Raw genomic sequence first — 19563 nt, 5'->3', positions numbered from 1 at the left:
TTCCATAACCATGGGGAAAATATTTTGCTATGAAAAACCTCGCTACTAGAACATGTGTATTTTGAATGAAATTCCACACTTGTTAACCCAACATAGCAAGGTTGAAAGCATGTAAGTTCTTAAATGTCATACCTTTGTACTCACTACAACAAATGTAGTCTCTAGCAACACTTTTTCAAGCAACATGTATAAAGTGTTGCCTAAAAGTGGATAAAGCAACATTTTATATCTATTGTCATCATTATTGTTGCAACACTGTATAAATGTTCCCTAAAGTATTTATGGGAACAATTTTGAAACGTCTCTTTGATAGCCTTTTGGCAATATATGATAACTGTCCCCTTAGGTTTTTGTAGGAACAGTTTTCAATTGTTACATTTATTTGAACAAAAGACTACATTTTTAAAATATTGCTTAAAAAATTTAAAACAAAGCTATTCAACAAATTATATATTAAATATTATTTATGGGGTGAATTCTTTTAAATACACTTTTAAATATTATTTTTTTATTAAAATTTAAAACAAAAATTTATAAACTTGTAAACAAAACAAATGTATTCTTATTAATCATTATTATTATTATTATTATTATTATTATTGTTATTATTATTATTATTATTATTATTATTATTAAAAGAAAGGGAACAAGTCTTCATAAATAAAAAAGAAGAAGAAAGGGAACGAAAATAAAATCAGGGAAAATAGAAACCCTTTCAATCCCTAAATGACCTCTCATTTAGGCTGAGTTATGCAACTCATCTCCTTCCTTCTCTGTTCACAATCTGCAACGCCGGCGACATCCCCATTCAAAGAGAACATTCATACGACAGCGGCATCCGATTCTATATTCGTTCACAATCCTTTCATTCTTTCTCTTCCTCCTTCTTTTTCCCACCACAAAGTCTATCTCCATCTTCTCACACAATCTTTCCCTTTTCCATTCCCATCCTTCAGCTTATATTAACCTTCTCTCTCATAATCTTCTTCTCAGCACACCACGATTTTGCCAATGGTACTTTTTTCGTTTATGCTTATGAATATATTTTTCGTTTTAGAGTTTTTGTTTTTCATCTATCAGTAACAATCAATTGAATTGATTCTGAATTAGGTATTACATTTATGGTTTTGGTTCATCATTTGGTACCAATTTTGAGATAAAAGTAAACACAACTAATAGATATTGAATTTTTGTTTACGTTTGTTTATCATTTCATTTGAGTCTATCGTTACCTTTTTTTCAACATGTATCTCAAGTGATGATGTTGTTACTTGTGATTTGATTTTTTTTTTTGGTTTTTGATTGTGCTAGAAAATAGTGAAAATGTATTTTTCCCTATGAAAACAAAACGTTTTGTAAGTTGAAACATGGTTTTATATTGCTTGTATTGGATTTCAAGATAATATGGAAGTAATGAAGTGATTGTTACTATGGTGAGAATTGATTTTGTTATCTTTGGATTTTGGACTCTATTTTTGCTTGTATTGGATTTTGGATTTTTGAGTTTAGCAACTTATTCATTTAGATTTGTTGTATTGTGTGTCGTTGTAGCAAGCAAATGAGAGGATTGATGTATGTGTGGATGATAAGGTTACAAACTACTTAAACCGGAGAGATGTGCCAGAGGCACTTCATGTGAAGCTTGTCGGAGTTCGCAAGTAGGATGTTTGTAGCAAGTAAGTCATTCTCGAGGTTTTAAATTACAGTTGCAGTCGGAATTCTTAGTATTGCGTAGAATCATGATTAAATATGGTTGATATGGCCTAATTCACGGTTTTAAGTTGCAGTTGTGGTTGAAATCTTTAATATGACATAGAATTGTGATTGAATGTGGTTGATAAGGCCTCGTTTGAGGTTGAAGAGACATCAAAACCTGGAGTTAGAGTTCTATTAGGCTAATAATGGTTTTTAACCAATACCTGTAGTGACTTATTTGGCAAAGAAAGCTTTGTAACACCCTAAATTTTAAAATAAATTATTTTATTAATTAAATAGGATTTTAAATAATTAATTTGATGTTAAAATTATTTTAAAGTAGATGTTGATAAATTTTGTTACTAATTTTCATTATATGGATAATTTCTATGATGTACTAGTTTGATACATATTATATTAAATGAGTGTTATAAATAATAAATATTTTATTATATTATTTTATTTATATTTTTCTAAAAATGATAGTATTTTAGTGAAACATTTTAACGAAAAGGATTTTATGTGATTTTACGTGTATATACGCGTATCCAATTAATGTAATACTTTCTTCGCGTTTGACTAATGTTAAGTATACACGTATTTATATTTCAATTATTTATAATTATTTTCTATTTTTAGTTATTTATTTTGTAAATAATTATCTTGGAATAGTAATGATATTGTGTTTGATTTCCTTTATTGTTATATTCTAGTTATAACATTGTGATTTTACATATATTTATTATGATTTCATAATAAATATAAAGTTTTGATGTTTTATTTATTTGTTTTACAATTTCAACTATTTTCTAATGATGATAATATTTTAATTCTAGTATAAAAAAAAAGTATTATTATAGTGATTATTTGGAATATGAGAATTTTGAGTATTAAAGTATTTTAAAAGATTAATAAAATAAGTTATTTTATTTTATATGATATTAGTTTTGAAATATTAGTAATATTTTAGAAATTAAATTGTGTTTAATATATATATATATATATATATATATATAAATAAAAATTAGTTTTGCTAATTGTTGGTTTTATTTAAAAAAAAAATAAAATAAAAGAAACGAGTAGAATGTGTTTTATAGATTAACTCCAACTAAAATCCAATTATTAATAATAATAGTAATAATAATGATAATAATAAAAATAATAAAATGAAGAGAAAAAAAAAAAAGAGAGGGAGAACAGAAGTAAGCGTCCTCATCTTCTTCGTAGACTTAGCCTCCGCCTCCATTCTTATGTCTTCTTCACCTTCTTTTTTCAATTATAACCATTATACCAAGTTTCGTGTAAAACCGATATTATATTTGTGATCGTTGTGATCTTCTCTTTTATTTCCAACTTGAATCGCAAACTTAAACCCCTATTCCTCTTTGTCAAAAATCACACCTCCACCTTTTGATCAAGATTCCGGCCACCACGACTATCACCAATGAAAACTGAGACCATATTTGGACTCCACAAAACACCCTCTTCCATTACCTATGCTTGAAATCGCCAATCATTATACTTAAAAAAATGGGTTTTCACCCTCGCCGCGGCTGTGTTGCCAAACTTCGGCCAACACGTTCATCTTCTTGAAAAACTGACATCATTTTTGGATTCCTCTCGTCGAAACCTTCAAGAAGCACTACTCATTTGCGTGTTTCGGTGAAGTTGATGTCGGACCCTATCGGCGCCCCAGTATGTCGGTGAGACCCTTTCTAATAACATGTTTTACGACATTTTGAATATGTTTCTACGCCTAATATTTTTATTAATTATATAATGCTGATTTTTATGCCCCGGGAAAATTATCAGCCATGTTTTATTGACTCTGCAAATTCGTCGATGCGTTTGGACTCGTTTGTTGCGTGTTGTCGACATCTCATGGTTGCTGAAAATCATTATGGTCCTTATATCTTATGAAAACGTCTAATTGAGGTATGGAGTGAGAGTGAGTTCGAATGCATGAGTATAAATTAAGTGAGATGAACGGGAATACCGTATTTCCCACAATTCATTCGGTGCTCGCTACGTATGGCAGAAGCCCTTTGAGTAATAATTGACTAATGAACAAACTTGAATTTTGTGAGGTTAAAATGTGAATTAGAAACTTTTATAGGATGTTGTTTGATTTAATTTTTGAAGATCGTGTGATAGTTGAATTATTGTAGAATTGTGTATTTGATGCATTTTGTGCCTTGTTTATATCTATCCTTGATATTGATATATGATATAAAATGTGATGAATTGTAATTATTTGCCTTGCAATTGATGTGATGTGTGTGAACAGTCTAGTATTATTATATGTGAGTGAAGACCCTTTATTGTTTTGAGATGACGTATTATGATGATAAAATTTGAATGTAATGTATGACTATAAAAATCTGCAATGACGATGTGTACTCCTTGACTTGTGATATTACCACCTTGATGAATATCATGAAATGCGTATTGTGTTTAATTGAATAGTGACAAATTTGACCCATGCCAATGATGGTTCTCTTAATGGAGTAAGTAACCTAGGACAACGAGGGGAGAAAGTAGTTGTTGATAATTTTTGAAGTAGAGATTATTTGGTCATCATATAGGTAGGGTCTGACAAGCCTAGTGATAATGGGGAAGTACAACTGAATGAGCCTGATCGTGGCGGTCTGCTATTGAGCCTTAGGGCAAGATTGTTAGACCTTGGAGGTATTTGGGTGGGGAATTCCTAAGCGACTTAGAGGTAGCACTCCAAATGTCGGGAGCTACCATGCAACACACGTTTACCTCGACTGTCGCGTATATGTGTCTTGGGTTGAGTTGATGGGATATATGAGGACATGGCCAATTTGAATTGTACGTCCACTTGCGTGGTGGCATAGTATCAAGCCTCCTAACCAAGTACTTCAGAGTTAGAATGGTACCAATGAAAGAGGAGGAGTCTAGAGTATAAGAGCATGCATAACATTACTTGATTTGTGTATTTACTTACTTGATGTTGTGGATTGTATCAATGTTTTACCTTGATTATTCTTGTTGGTTGTGATGTGATATGATACGGTGTTTAATATTTTTTACGTGTTCTTCTCAGTTATTTTATACTATTACATGTTTTCGAATCTCACCCCTCGTTGCTTGTGTTTGGCGCTTGCGAGAGCGTAGTTATTTCAGGTTATCGATTGGGGATCCACGCTCTGAATAGGTGATATTGGGTGGGAGTAATTTTTCGTATTTTGTTGAGCTATGAACAATTTAGATTTTTGTAAATTTGATTGATCAATTGTGTTACTTTTATCGGTTATTCAGAGGTAGGAATTAATTGTCTCTAAGTTTAGAACTTGCTTTTATATCAAAAGTATTTATTTAATGAACATCAACTATATTTTTTTTTATTGAAAATTTTTATGCAAGCATTTTGTGTAAGTGTGAATGTGACGTCTTGAACCTTAAAGTATTTAGAAAAAAAAATATATATATATACTCTATTTTGGAACCGCTGCGAATCTCTTTAAAACTAGTGCATTTTACTTTTTATTTCAATTTGGGTTCAGGGTGTCATAAGCTTGTCCAAAAAGAGCCAACGCATTATTGGTTCCAAATGCTCTCTCGCAATCGCCCATTTCAATCATGGGCTATGTTCACGCGTGCTTTTGAAATGAAATTTGGACCCTCTAAGTATCAATCCCCACGCCCTACACTTTGTAAACTTACCCAAACCACCACAGTTGCTGATTATTACACCGCCTTCACTCTCTTGCCCAATAGAGTAGAATATGGTCTTAGCCCTGAAGCCACCCTCGATTGTTTTGTCAGTGGATTACACCCTGATATTAAACATTAGGTCATTGCTCAATCACCAATTTCACTATCCAAACACCTAAGCCAGCAGAAGCCTCACCACAAAAACCATACTATTTCTCCAAACCCACAAAACCCTCAACCTTACCTCATTTACTACCAAACCCACAAAACCCTCAACCTTACCTCATTTACTACCAAACCCACAAAACCCTCAACCTTACCTCATTTACTACCAAACCCTAACCCAAAACCTACAAAGACACCACCCAAATCCAACCATGTCAAACAAATTACCCGAGCTGAAATGCCACTGTGAAGCAATAAGGGTTTGTGCTACTATTGTGATGAAAAATTTTCCCTCTTGCACAAATGAAAGAATCGGCATATCATGTTACTTCAAATTGATGCATTTGAGGAACCGTCTCAATTAATCGATCCACCCGATTTAGTACATATTAGTAGAATAATTGTTGTAGTAATTTCTTAGGAGTATTGTTTAGAACTTGGAATGGTTGGAAAAAAATTAATGTTTATAGTTTTGAGGGATTGAAGAATTTTTTTGATGTTTAGTTTTATTACAAATAATTTTATGGTATTTGAAAATAATTTCTTAAGATTAGTTAATAATAATAATCATTTTATGAAGTTCAGTTTCTGGAAATCACTACGCCAGAAATGACATTTAACAGCGCCCATTTTACAGCGCTTTCTAAACACAAGCGCTGTTGTAATTATATTTTAAAAATAACGGAACCTATTACAGCGCTTTTTATGTAAAGCGCTGTAAAACAAGCGCTGTAGTAGGTCATATAACGTTTGCGCATCACGTTATAAGGATTTTACAGCGCTTGTCAAAAAAGCGCTGTAAACGGAAGCGCTTTCGCGAATCAGTTACAGCGCTTTTTTCACAAGCGCTGTAAAACACATGCGCTTTCATTGAATTTAACTACCTATTACAGCGCTTTTTTCACAAGCGCTGTAAAACACATGCGCTTTCATTGAATTTAACTACCTATTACAGCGCTTTTTTCACAAGCGCTGTAAAACACATGCGCTTTCATTGAATTTAACTACCTATTACAGCGCTTTTTTCACAAGCGCTGTAAAACACATGCGCTTTCATTGAATTTAACTACCTATTATAGCGCTTTTTTCACAAGCGCTGTAAAATACATCTTTCAAATAATTATATACGTTGGAAACCCTCATATCCTCTACATCTTTCAAATAATTATATACGTTGGGAACCCTAATATCCTCTACGTACTGTGCGGCCATCTACGTTGTCTAAGGTATTTTTTACACATGATCTGTTATGTTTTGAAATTGTCAAAAATTGTCAAAAACTCATACCACATGATCTGTTCTGTTTTGAAATTGTCAAAAATTGTCAAAAACTCATACCACATGATCTGTTCTGTTTTGAAATTGTTAGTTGATATTGGTTTCTTTTTGAAACTTGTTGATATGTTTTGAAAGCTTATTATTTTTGTTACTGCATTTATATAGGTGGTATAATATGGATAGGAAATGGATTTCAGCCAATCGATTGTCAAAAGAGTATGAAATTGGAGTGAAGGAGTTTGTTGAGTTTGCAGTGAAGAATGCAAAAGATCCAAATAGAGTAGTTTGTCCTTGTTTAAAATGTTGTTTTGGAAAACGTGTTAGAGAAGATGAATTAGAAGGACATCTAGTATGTAATGGAATTGATCAAAGCTACACATGTTGGATAAGACATGGTGAGAAAAAAAAAGGAAACATTAATTTTGAGAATAGTTCTACATATGCTTCAACTGATTTCGATACAGATACATATGAGCCGGACCGAGTTGATGAGATTGCAAAAGCAGTTGAAGAAGATCTTCGAGATTGTCCTAAAATGTTTGAAAGTTTGTTGAGTGATGCAGAGAAAGAATTATATAATGGTTGTACTAAATTCACAAGACTGTCAGCGATATTAAAGTTGTACAACTTAAAAGCGAGTAATGGATGGTCTGATAAAAGCTTTACGGAATTATTAACACTCATAAAAGATATGTTGCCAGATGATAATGAACTTCCCAGTCGAACCTACGAGGCTAAACGGATTTTGTGTTCTATTGGAATGAGTTACGAAAGGATTCATGCGTGTCCTAACGATTGCATTTTATTTCGAAACGAATATGAACTACTTAAGGCGTGTCCGAAATGCAATGTCTCTCGATATAAGAAGAAAGAATCTACTCCAGCAAAAGTCGTGTGGTATTTTCCTATAATACCAAGATTTAGGCGCATGTATCGCAGTGAAGAAGATTCAAAACACTTGACATGGCATGCAGATGAAAGAATTAGAGATGGAATGTTTCGACACCCTGCAGATTCCCCACAATGGGCAAAAATTGATCACGAGTATCCTGAATTCGGGATAGAGTCAAGAAATCTAAGACTTGCACTTTCTACTGATGGAATGAATCCACATGGTCTTCAAAGCATCTCACATAGCACGTGGCCTGTGATTTTGGTAATATATAACCTACCTCCATGGTTATGTATGAAGCGTAAGTTTATGATGTTGTCTCTGTTAATTTCTGGACCCAAACAACCGGGGAATGATATCGACGTATACTTGACTCCTTTAATTGAAGATTTAAAAATTCTGTGGGAGACAGGTGTGGAAGTTTATGATGGGTATAGGAAAAAGTGTTTCAATTTGAGGGCTATGTTGTTCGGCACAATTAATGATTTTCCAGCATATGGTAATTTATCAGGATATAGCATTAAAGGTCAGTGTGCATGTCCTATATGTGAAGAGAGTACAAATTGGATGCGGTTGAAACATTGTAAGAAGAATGTGTTTCTTGGACATCGTAGATTTTTACCTTATAGTCATCAGTATCGTGGGTGGAGAAATGCATTCAATGGAAAATCAGAGGAAGGTAAAGCTCCTTTAGCACCGACTGGATATCAAATACTTGAAAAAGTACAAGGTTTGACCAATAAATTTGGCAAACCTTTTGCGGGAGAGCTGGTGAAAACTGGGTGGAAGAAAAAGTCAATTTTCTTTGAATTGCCATATTGGAAGTCATTGTATGTAAGACATTTCCTCGATGTGATGCATATTGAAAAAAATGTATTTGAAAGTGTTATTGGTACGTTACTCAATGTTCCAGGAAAGTCTAAAGATGGCGTCAATGCAAGATTGGACTTGGTCGATATGGGAATAAGAAATGAACTGGCTCCAGTAAAGAAAGGAAATCGCACATATCTACCTCCAGCCGCTCATACTCTATCTAGAAAGGAAAAAATTGTTTTATGTAAATTTCTACACGAAGTTAAAGTTCCAGAAGGATACTCTTCGAACATTAAAAATTTGGTTTGTATGAAAGACCTCAAGTTAAAAGGTTTGAAGACCCATGATTGTCATATTATAATGGAGCATTTGCTACCAATAGGTATACGTTCCATTTTACCTGAAAAAGTTCGACTAGCCTTAACTAGATTATGTTTCTTCTTCAGGGAAATTTGTAGTAAAGTGATCGACCCTCAGAAATTACCGACATTGCAGAGGGAAATTGTTGTTACTTTGTGTGAGCTTGAAATGTATTTCCCACCATCGTTTTTTGATATAATGGTTCACCTTACTGTTCATCTGGTTAAGGAGACACAACTTTGTGGGCCAGCTTATATGAGATGGATGTATCCGATAGAACGATATATGAAAATATTAAAAGGGTACGTAAAAAGTAGAAGTCGACCAGAAGGTTGTATTGCTGAACGATACATTGTTGAAGAGGCTGCTGAATTTTGTACTGAATATCTGTCCAATGTTGAATCCATAGGGCTTCCCATGTCTCGTCATTCGGGAAGACTATCAGGAGAAGGGATAACTGGAAGGAGACTACTGACTATATCAAGGACAGAATGGGAGCAGGCACAATTGTATGTTCTGCACAATGATGATGAGGTTCAACCGTATGTTACAATACACATTGATCAGTTATCTCGTTTGAACATGAATAGGAATCAAAATTGGATAACTCGAGAGCACAATCGAAGTTTTGTAACATGGTTAAAAAATCACATAATGTCAAAATTTGATATAGACCCCGGATCAATTTCAAATAGATTGAGGTGGCTAGCAAATGGTCCGAGCTTACATGTCTTTTCTTACACTGGTTATGTTATTAACGGCTACACATTTTATACCAAAGAACAAGATGATCAGACCACTATGCAAAATAGTGGAGTCACTCTCGTAGCTGAAGCGATGCATGTCTCAAGTGCAAAAGACAAAAACCCAATATATGCAAATCTATCATATTTTGGGGTTATCGAGCGCATATGGGAGTTAGACTACACAATGTTTCGTGTTCCTATATTTGGTTGCAAGTGGGTCGATAATAATAATGGCGTTCGGATTGATGAGTCAGGATTCTTGCTTGTCGATTTTAATAGGGTGGGATACAAAGACGAGCCTTTTATTTTAGCGTCGCAAGCTCAACAAGTGTTTTATGTCACTGATCCTTCTAATGATAAATGGTCTGTTGTCCTATCGACCAATAAAATAAGTGATGATAACAATAATGATGAAGATGTTGGTAATGATCTTTTATTTGCAACATCACAACAACCACATGAAATTGATTCAACTGATGATGGTTTATATCTTAGAGATGATCATGATGAGGGAATTTGGATTAATCCATCGTTTCGTATTGTAAATGGACAAACAAATGTGAATGTCACCAGGAAAAGAAGAAGGGCATCTTAATGTATATGTTTAATTGTTTTATATAAGCTATGCATGTAATCTGAACTGTGTTATTGTAAATATGCATGTAATCTGAATTGAGTGTTTTATACTAAGTTCTGATTAATTTATTTTCTGAACTGAACTGAACTGAACTGTACAGAGAGATTCTCATTGTCATTTCTAATAATTCATGCATGTAATCTGAATTGAGTGTTTTATACTAAGTTCTGATTAATTTATTTTCTGAACTGAACTGAACTGAACTGAATAGAGAGATTCTCATTTCTAATAATTCATGCATGTAATCTGAATTGAGTGTTTTATACTAAGTTCTGATTAATTTATTTTCTGAACTGAACTGATAAAAAGGTTTTTAATGTCATCCCAACCCAAATAAACCAAACACAAAAATAAAATAAAACAATAAAACAAAACACATGAGTTTGGTGAAGAGGAAGGGATTTTGGTGGTGACCAGTTACTACTATGTGGGTTTTGCATGTTGAGCTTGTTTAAAAAATAACATAACAAAACACAAAAACAATAATAGCGCTTATTTGGAAAAAGCGCTGTAAAAGAGCCTTCTAAAATTAACCTAAAAGATACATAATAACATAATAACACACGGAGGTCTTTTACAGCGCTTATTTGGAAAAAGCGCTGTAAACGATCATTTTAAAAATAAAATAATGAGTGTGTTATACCTTTTACAGCGCTTTCCACACAAAGCGCTGTAAACGACTCTTTTGAAAGTGAGTAAAAAAGACATTTTACAGCGCTTGTTTGCCAAAGCGCTGTCAAATGGCTTTAAAAATAATATTCATCAGACACCTAATTTCTTCAAACACCTTGTACGCATCATGGGATTCAAAAAACATCAGACACAAACCCATTTCTTCAAACACATTGTACGCATCATGGGAATCCAAAAAACATCAGACATTAACCCATTTCATCAAACACCTTGTACGCATCATGGGAATACCCAAAAACACATTGTTAACAAAAACATCAGACACAAACCCATTTTTCGCAACATGGCAATGATCCTGAATACCAAGTTTCGATTTAAGAAGGAAAGAGAATGTAAAGAGATAAAAAGGGTGTTGAGGTGGAGATTGAATTGTGAAAGAGTAAGCTTTGATGTTTGTGAAGAAGATGCATAAAAGGAGAAGAGTTTGGTGAAGATGAAGGGATTTTGGTGGTGACCAGTTACTACTATGTGGGTTTTGCATGTTGAGCCTTCTAAAATTAACCTAAAGAGACATTTTAGAGCGCTTATGTGGAAAAGCGCTGTAAAAGGCTTTAAAAAACATTAATATAACATAATAACACACGGAGGTCTTTTACAGCGCTTATTTGGAAAAAGCGCTGTAAAAGAGCCTTCTAAAATTAACCTAAAGAGACATTTTAGAGCGCTTATGTGGAAAAGCGCTGTAAAAGGCTTTAAAAAACATTAATATAACATAATAACACACGGAGGTCTTTTACAGCGCTTATTTGGAAAAAGCGCTGTAAAAGAGCCTCTTAAAATTAACATAAAGAGACATTTTAGAGCGCTTATGTGTAAAAAGCGCTGTAAAAGGCTTTAAAAAACATTAATATAACATAATAACACACGGAGGTCTTTTACAGCGCTTATTTGGAAAAAGCGCTGTAAAAGAGCCTCTTAAAATTAACATAAAGAGACATTTTAGAGCGCTTATGTGTAAAAAGCGCTGTAAAAGGCTTTAAAAAACATTCAAATAACATAATAACACACGGAGGTCTTTTACAGCGCTTATTTGACAAAAGCGCTGTAAAAGGCGTAAAAGGCATTCAAATAACATAATAACACACGGAGGTCTTTTACAGCGCTTATTTGTCAAAAGCGCTGTAAAAGAGCCTTTTAAGAATTTAACTAAAGAAGCCTTTTAGAGCGCTTTACAAAAAAAGCGCTGTAAAAAGGCTTATAAAAAGCGCTGTAAAAGTGTTACGTATATATAACAGTTACCTCTTCAGTTTCCTCTTCATTACGTAACCTTCATCTCAACCTTCATTTCTTCTCTTCTTTTGCAAACCCTATCATCCCGTCCTTTACGAACCTTATTTCCACGATCATCTCCTTCATTTCGAACCTTATTTCCATCCAAGATCATCTCTCCCATTTCACACAATATATTTTCATTGAAATACGTAACCCTCATTACGTATTTCTTCAAACCGTATTTCTGTGAACCATATTTCTGTGAACTTTCTGCAAACCCTCTTTTCTTTGCATTTCGTCTTTCTTCGAACCATCATTATTCAGGTATTGATGTTATTAAATTTTTGTAATCATTAGAATGCATGTTGAGCTTTTTTAAGATATACTGATACATGTTGAGTTTGTTTATAATAATGCATGATCCATGTTGAGCTTGTTGATGTTATACTAAAGTGCATGTTGAACTTGTTGTAGTTAAATGGATACAAACAAAGATTTAGAAGTTCAAAATGAAGAAGTTGGCACCTCTAAGACTTACGAAAAAGAAGTCAAACGTGGTGCAACTATCATGCAGAAAGTCATTAAAGCAAGGAGTAATGGCATTAAATTTGAGGTATACTATATATACTCTGTTTGCTGTGTGTTTTTTTATCTTTTTTTAGGGTTTAGGGCATGTACTTACTATATGAGTTTATTAGGTTGGCTGGAACGAGAGTGGTCAGCCAGTTGACCCCAACAGCTCCATGTTTGTAAGCTACATTGGGGCTGTTGTTCGTCAAAATGTCCCAATAACAATAGACAACTGGAGAGATAAGGCGTTGAAGGATGCCAAAGATATCATCTGGAATGACATTCAAGTAAATATTTTGATCTACTCTTTTGTCATTTATAATTTTTTTTCTGTAAAATACATTACTTATAATTGTTTTCATTGCAGACCACTTTTGTTCTTGATGAGGAACGAAAGTCATATGTTTTGAGAGTTGCTGGGAAAATCCATCGTGGATTTAGATCCCATCTCTCAAATTTCTATCTAAAAGATAGAGAAGGAAACACAAATGCTGAACCTCCAAAGATATATCAACATTATATATCAAAGGATGAATGGAGTGCATTTGTTTCCAAACGTTCTGACCCGGCGTTTGTCGTAAGTTATTAATTTATTAGCATTTGTGTTTTATTATTCATATTCGTAGCGTATTTTAAATTTTTACACAATTGCTATTTTTTTTTTATATAGAATATTAGTAAGGCAAATCGCGAACGGGCAAGCAACCCAAAACACCCATACAAGAAATCACGTATGGGATATGCACGCCTTGAACAACAAATTGTAAGTAATTAAACATCACTTTTATATAATGAAGTAATTTGTATTATAAACTATAGTGTGTAACTAATTTGTATTATTTTGTTTATGATTTTAACGAATAGAGAAAAGACACCCAAGCCGATCAACCCTTGGGTCGTCATATCTTATGGAAGGAAGCGCGTGTTAACAAAGAAGGAGTGGTTGATAATGAAAATGTCAAGAAAGTTGTAGAACTTTGTGTAAGTATATTATCACTTTAATATTTTTTAATATTGTATTTTAAAAATGCTATTGAACTTATCTTTTTAATGTTACATGTATTTTAGGAAACTATTGAACAAAGTTCTGAAACTCAAGAGGGCAACAAGGATACGTGCAGGGACATTCTTGGGAAAGTGTTTAATGTCCCTGAGTATTCCGGTCGAGTGAGGGGGAAAGGATTTGGCGTAACTCCCAAAAGCTTTTTTCCTCAAGAGAAGCGCCAAAAACCTTCCAACGAGGAAGTATTAGAGAAGCTCAGAATCTTATCGGAGCAAGTGGCACTCTTGGTGAATACGAATAAAGACAAGCAACTTCCGGTTCAGCTCCAACCTGAAATACAAATGGAGAGTGAAACCGGGAGTTGCAACGTCGGTTTGAAGAGTATTCCCGAGGTAATTAATTACTTACTACTTACTTGCTTATGTAATTACTTATGTATTAAACAAACTTATATATTAACTGTACTTATGTTTTAACTATTGATGTAGGGTGTCACTACATGTGTCCTATACTTGTCCTCGCCGACTCAACGGAAGGTGGGAAAAGGAATATTGCACAATACTTCGGGAGAAGTATTGCACAATATTCCGATCCCCGCGGGCCATGTCAAAGTATCGCCTACGGTTGCTTTCGAACCAACTGCACCGTTGCCCATACCGGACAACGATGGAGATATGAAGTTCTTAAGCGACGCTATTGGCAGTTACGTGGCATGGCCCACACACCTTGTTGCCCTCGAAAAAAAGATTCCCAAGGACAAATCAGTTACATCTCCCGAAAAGGTTTGTCACATTTATTGCCTAAGGTTTTTTATTTTTTCAGATTCAATAAACTAACATTTTACCTCATTTTTGTAGGTCCAAATAAATAAACCACCCCTACAGCCAAAAAAAGGCAGCAAACCTCAAAAATTGGAGGTTAATAGGGCTGCCAAACTACAAAGGCTGGAGGGTAATAAAGCTGCCAAACTTGCAGCAACAAAAAATCTGGATCGGGGAAAATCGGTCGCTGCTGCTGCTGCTCCTAATAAAAGTCAGCCACGCCTTGGTAAATACGGGGCGTGTCTTGACATCCAAATAAAAAGGAACATGGGCAGCAGCAACGATTCGCCCATTGTACAAATGAATCAAGACATCTTTGGAGATGAGTATATTGAATACCTCGAAAAGGAGCAAATGTACGATCTTCTCGAACATAAGGAGCTGAGTGTTACTGTAATCAGCTTGTACATAAGGTAAAAAATACTTTTAATTGCATTTATTTGTAATTAATTAAATGTATTGGTAATTAATCTAGTTTAAAATTTTCATTGAAGGTTTTTGTACGAGAAGGTCGTGTGCACGAGGAAACTGTCAAATAAATACTCATTCTTGTCTCCACATAAGATGTCGATGTGGAAACTCGATCCAGAGAATGTAAAAAACTACATTGTAGATATGTTTTTAGGAAATAAAGAAAGTGATAAATTGTTCTTGGCACCATATAATTCAGGGTACGTAATTTTATCTTTTTTAATTGATGAGAATTTAATTTATTAGTTGTCTATAAACAAAATTGCTTAACCAATTTTTTGTTGTTGTAGGGCACATTGGGTGCTATTTGCAATCAATGCGGTCTCTGAAGTGATATACTATTTGGATCCAGTGCACGGCGATTACACCAATCACCCCGGAATAAAGAATATGCTCGACACGTAAGTAATATTGATTTATTTCTTACATATATATATTCATTCGATAGTGCCTTAAAAGTTTCTTACATATATATATTCATTCGATAGTGCCTAATAATCACATTTATTCATTCGATAGTGCCTTAAAAGTTTATCGAGCTCAAAGAGGTGCTAAAGTGTCGAAGCAGAAGTCTAATAACATTACATGGATCTCAATAAAGTGCCCTCGTCAAACAAATAACATCGACTGTGGGTACTACATATTGAGATTCATGAAGGAGATTGTTGAGAAGAATAAAACTATTATCCCAGAAACGGTACGGTATTTGCATTATATGATTTTCATATATAAATTATCTATATATTTGATACTAACTTAATATAATATGTTCAATTTTTATATTGCAGTACTTTGCCAATTCCAGTCCATCATATTCTGAGGAAGATCTGATGGAATTAAAGGAAGAATGGTGTCAGTACGTGCTTGACATGAAAATTATTTGATTTTCTGGGAAATAGCTTGCTGCTGGGCAAGGGATCTGAATATTATATGGTAGCTAGTGCATATAATGTATATTCTGTTAGTTATTATATGTAAATGATCATAGGACACAATATATGCATATAATGGATCTGTTAGTTATTATATAATGGATCTGAATGTAGGTAATTAGGTTGTAAATTAGGTTGTATATATGTATCTGAATGTAGTTACTTAGGTTGTAAATTACAGAGTTACATATATGTTAAAAAAGTTACAGAGTTCTGATTTATGTTCTATTGATTGTGTGAACTGATTGTCTATAATATGTTCTGTTCTACTGATTGTGAAGTGATTTTGGATCAAAAATATAATTAATTTACAGCATTTAAAAAAAAAAACACACACACACATTTTACAGCGCTTTTTTTAAAAAGCGCTGTAAAATGTTGTTCTAAAGCGCTTTAATGGTGCACCTTTTACAGCGCTTTCGTGAGAAAGCGCTGTAAAATGTACAAGAAAAGCGCTGTAAAATGCAGACCCATAATATGAAATTATGGGTGGGCATTTTACAGCGCTTCTTTGAGAAAGCGCTGTAATATGCACACCATATATGAAATTATGGGTGGGCATTTTACAGCGCTTTTTCGAGAAAGCGTTGTAATATGCACACCCATATATGAAATTATGGGTGGGAATTTACAGCGCTTTTTCGAGAAAGCGCTGTAATATGCACACCCATATATGAAATTATGGGTGGGCATATTACAGCGCTTTTGTGAGAAAGCGCTGTAATATGCCCACTCGTATATGAGTTATGGGTGTGCATTTTAGAGCGTTTTTTTGAGAAAGCGCTGTAAAATGCACACCCATAACTCATATAATGGGGTGCATATTACAACGCTTTTTGTGAAGAAGCGCTGTAAAATGTGCATAACAAGCGCCCGTTGTATTTACATGTTTTATAGCGCTTTTTTAAAAGCGTTGTTGTATCATTTACAGCGCTCGTTTCCACAGCGCTTATTTTTTTGAAAAAGCGCTGTAAATGGCTTAAAAAAAGCGCTGTAAAATCCGTTTTTTCGCGTAGTGAATATTTTGATTTATTATTTATTTAAAAGTTGGGATTTTAAATAAGTATAAGTTGATTATTAAATTTTATTCAATTTAGAAAGTGGGTTTTCAAGAAATAGATAAAAGTAATCAAATCTCTCAAATCTTTTCTGGTCGTGGCATATATTTATGGTTGAGGATTCAAATTTTCTCACTTTATTGTTTATTTGTTTGAATGATTGTTATTATATGAAATCCCACCTTCTAGAAATCCTTTAAAAAATATATGCAGTTTTGGATAGTTAAATTGAAATGTTTACGTAAAATGTTTTCCTTAGAGATGTAAATCACAGGCAAAGTCTCAAGTATTGAGTAGGGGTTAGAAATAAGTGGAATTTGATTTTAAGTTACTGGTTATTGAAATATCTAAGTAAAAAAATATATATTTCCTTGCACTCTCATGTTCTCTTATATAAAGAGTGCACTACCAACAAATGAGACAATTAAAAGTATTGAGCAAATTGATCTAAGAAGATTGATTTTTAAGTCTAATTTAAATTTAAATTATATGAGCTCTAGTTAATTTTTAATTCATTTTTATTAATATTAATATTTTCAGTTAAAGTTGAGGGAACACGTAAGTTCCTTTAAGGTTTTTTTTTTGTCTTTTAATTTATTTGATTTGAGCTATGGAGTCGAACCGAGTTATTTGTGAACTTGAAGTTCAAGTTAAAAAATAATTAAGTTCATGACGAACTTGAGGCGAATTTTGAACTAAACCAATTCATTATTCTATGGTACTCTTAAAAAAGAAAAGTGTACCAGTACTCTTAATTTTTTAACTAATAAACTTGTTATTTTTCTCCGAATCAACATCTATATATTATATATTAAGTTGACCAATTTATTTGTCTGATACATTTATCTTTTCCATTTAATCCCTTAAATATAATAAACTATTTTTTTAATTTTTTTATTTTAATTAAAATTAAAATCATTATCAACCCAAAAATTCATAACTTTATCCATTCCTCTAGCGAAACTGTTCCACTACCAAAGAAACTCGCTCTCTTCCACCATCCTTCTATCATCGTGAGAAGATCTCTCCATCATTCTTCTACCACCGTGAGAAGATCTCTCCTTTGTCTCACTTCCAATTCACTTGTCTTTTGTGTGTCGATGTCGTTGACCATATACCGTCATCGTCACACTGTCATTTTCAAGTTCGTATTTGATTCTTAATGAACTAGCGATGAAGATAGACGATGCAGCACAAATGAGAGAGACAATGAATAACGACGGAGAGAGTCGGTGAAGAACAAAGGAGAGATTGTGTGTTATAGAGAGATAATGAAAGGGATAAGAGAAAAAACTCGATTATTTTTTGTATATAGTTTAATAAATAAATATTAATTATTTTAGAATAGAATAAAAATATAAAACTTGTTAAATTTAAAATATAATCAAACTTAGTCATTGATGATACATAGTTACACTATTAGTGATTTAATTTAATAGTATCAAAACGTATTAATTTTCGATTGTAATGTAAAAGTCTTCCATAGATATAGTTGGATGACGAGTTTCTAAAAAAGCTATATGACTATAGTACTAATAGTAGTACCTTTTTCTGGTAGCATCACTCTTGGTTTTATTTGAAACTTTTCTAGAGCTGCTTTTCTTTGACCAGAGCGAAGAGAATCAACCAACCTAAATTCATCATAATCATAATATGTAAAATTATTGCGACTAGCATGACTATTTATTACTCTCTAAGTTCTTAGTACGCACAATTGAAGCAACATTTCCCCTACTATTACTATGATATGAAGCACGACAAAAGTCAGTGCCAAAACCATGACCAGCTGTAGGAGAATAGTTCAAGAGAAGAAAATGAGAGAAGTTTAAATACCTTGTGTTTCATCCTTATGCTTTGTTGACTCCTTTTCCATTTTATTAGACTCTTCATGATTCAACACATCAATGTTACCTGACTTTAAACAAACTCTTCATCTGAAAGCCATTTTGCTGCATATGTTCCATGTAGGCTCAAGTACTAAGTTCCACCTAAAAATAATGAGTCACTAATCTGCAAAGTTTGAGAATGTAGTAACAGTCTCTACCTTCTGTCATCCTTTTTGTCCCCTCCCGAATCCCTATCAACCAGCTACTATAGACTTGAAAACCATGCTTGTCAAAAATCGTTTTGTTCTGCATTGCATAGCTGCACCTCTGGACTCTGGTGCTGCCTTTCCTTTCGAGTTCTTTTGTGCCCCCTTCCAATTTTAGGACCCAGTATTGTTTATATGGATGCTAACACAACCCGCATATGCAGATATTCATTCGAATCTATTTTCATTTAAACAGAACAAATCTACTTTGATTCGATGTAGATTTTTTTCAAAATTGAAACTGGATGACTTGGACAGATTTAAAAGTGTTCATATCCACCTCGCTTTTGCTCACTAGTCCGTCTGATAATAATATTATTGTCATTTTTAAATTTTATATACATGTACATGTTTAATATATTTAATATTATTTTTAATATTAAAAATTATAATCTTTTTTTATATAGAAAAAATATGATTTTAAAACTTTTATATTGTATAAAT

General features: G+C 33.3%; 2 protein-coding genes across 4 annotated transcripts; both read left to right on the top strand.

Annotated features, from left to right (window-relative positions):
* The first annotated feature begins 669 nt into the window (after positions 1-669).
* On the top strand, positions 670-12993 carry LOC101511501 (uncharacterized). Of its 3 annotated transcripts, XR_012163896.1 has the most exons (4): positions 675-1014; positions 1552-1676; positions 12647-12785; positions 12871-12993. XR_012163896.1 is itself a non-coding variant. In XM_073370798.1 (3 exons), exon 3 carries the CDS (start codon positions 6995-6997, stop codon positions 10223-10225), a length of 3231 nt encoding a protein of 1076 aa, XP_073226899.1. In that variant the 5' UTR covers positions 670-1014; positions 1552-1676; positions 6985-6994; the 3' UTR covers positions 10226-10423. The 3 variants fall into 3 exon arrangements, 1 of the variants encoding a protein (XP_073226899.1); XM_073370798.1 differs by lacking the exons at positions 12647-12785; positions 12871-12993 and adding an exon at positions 6985-10423 and having other exon boundaries at positions 670-1014; XR_190242.4 differs by lacking the exons at positions 12647-12785; positions 12871-12993 and adding an exon at positions 4837-5085 and having other exon boundaries at positions 680-1014.
* A 1623-nt stretch (positions 12994-14616) lies between these two features.
* On the top strand, positions 14617-16195 carry LOC140918960 (probable ubiquitin-like-specific protease 2B). The gene is made up of 5 exons (XM_073364068.1): positions 14617-14979; positions 15061-15237; positions 15328-15438; positions 15557-15734; positions 15826-16195. The coding sequence occupies exons 1-5, from the start codon at positions 14834-14836 to the stop codon at positions 15919-15921; spliced, it is 708 nt and encodes a 235-aa protein (XP_073220169.1). The 5' UTR covers positions 14617-14833; the 3' UTR covers positions 15922-16195.
* Positions 16196-19563: the final 3368 nt, after the last annotated feature.

This window comes from Cicer arietinum, chromosome 7 (assembly GCF_000331145.2).
Source record: "Cicer arietinum cultivar CDC Frontier isolate Library 1 chromosome 7, Cicar.CDCFrontier_v2.0, whole genome shotgun sequence".
In the NCBI taxonomy this organism is placed as follows: domain Eukaryota; kingdom Viridiplantae; phylum Streptophyta; class Magnoliopsida; order Fabales; family Fabaceae; genus Cicer; species Cicer arietinum.
The sequence above is the reverse complement of the archived record's forward strand: the minus strand, read 5'-3'. Positions and strand labels throughout refer to the sequence as shown.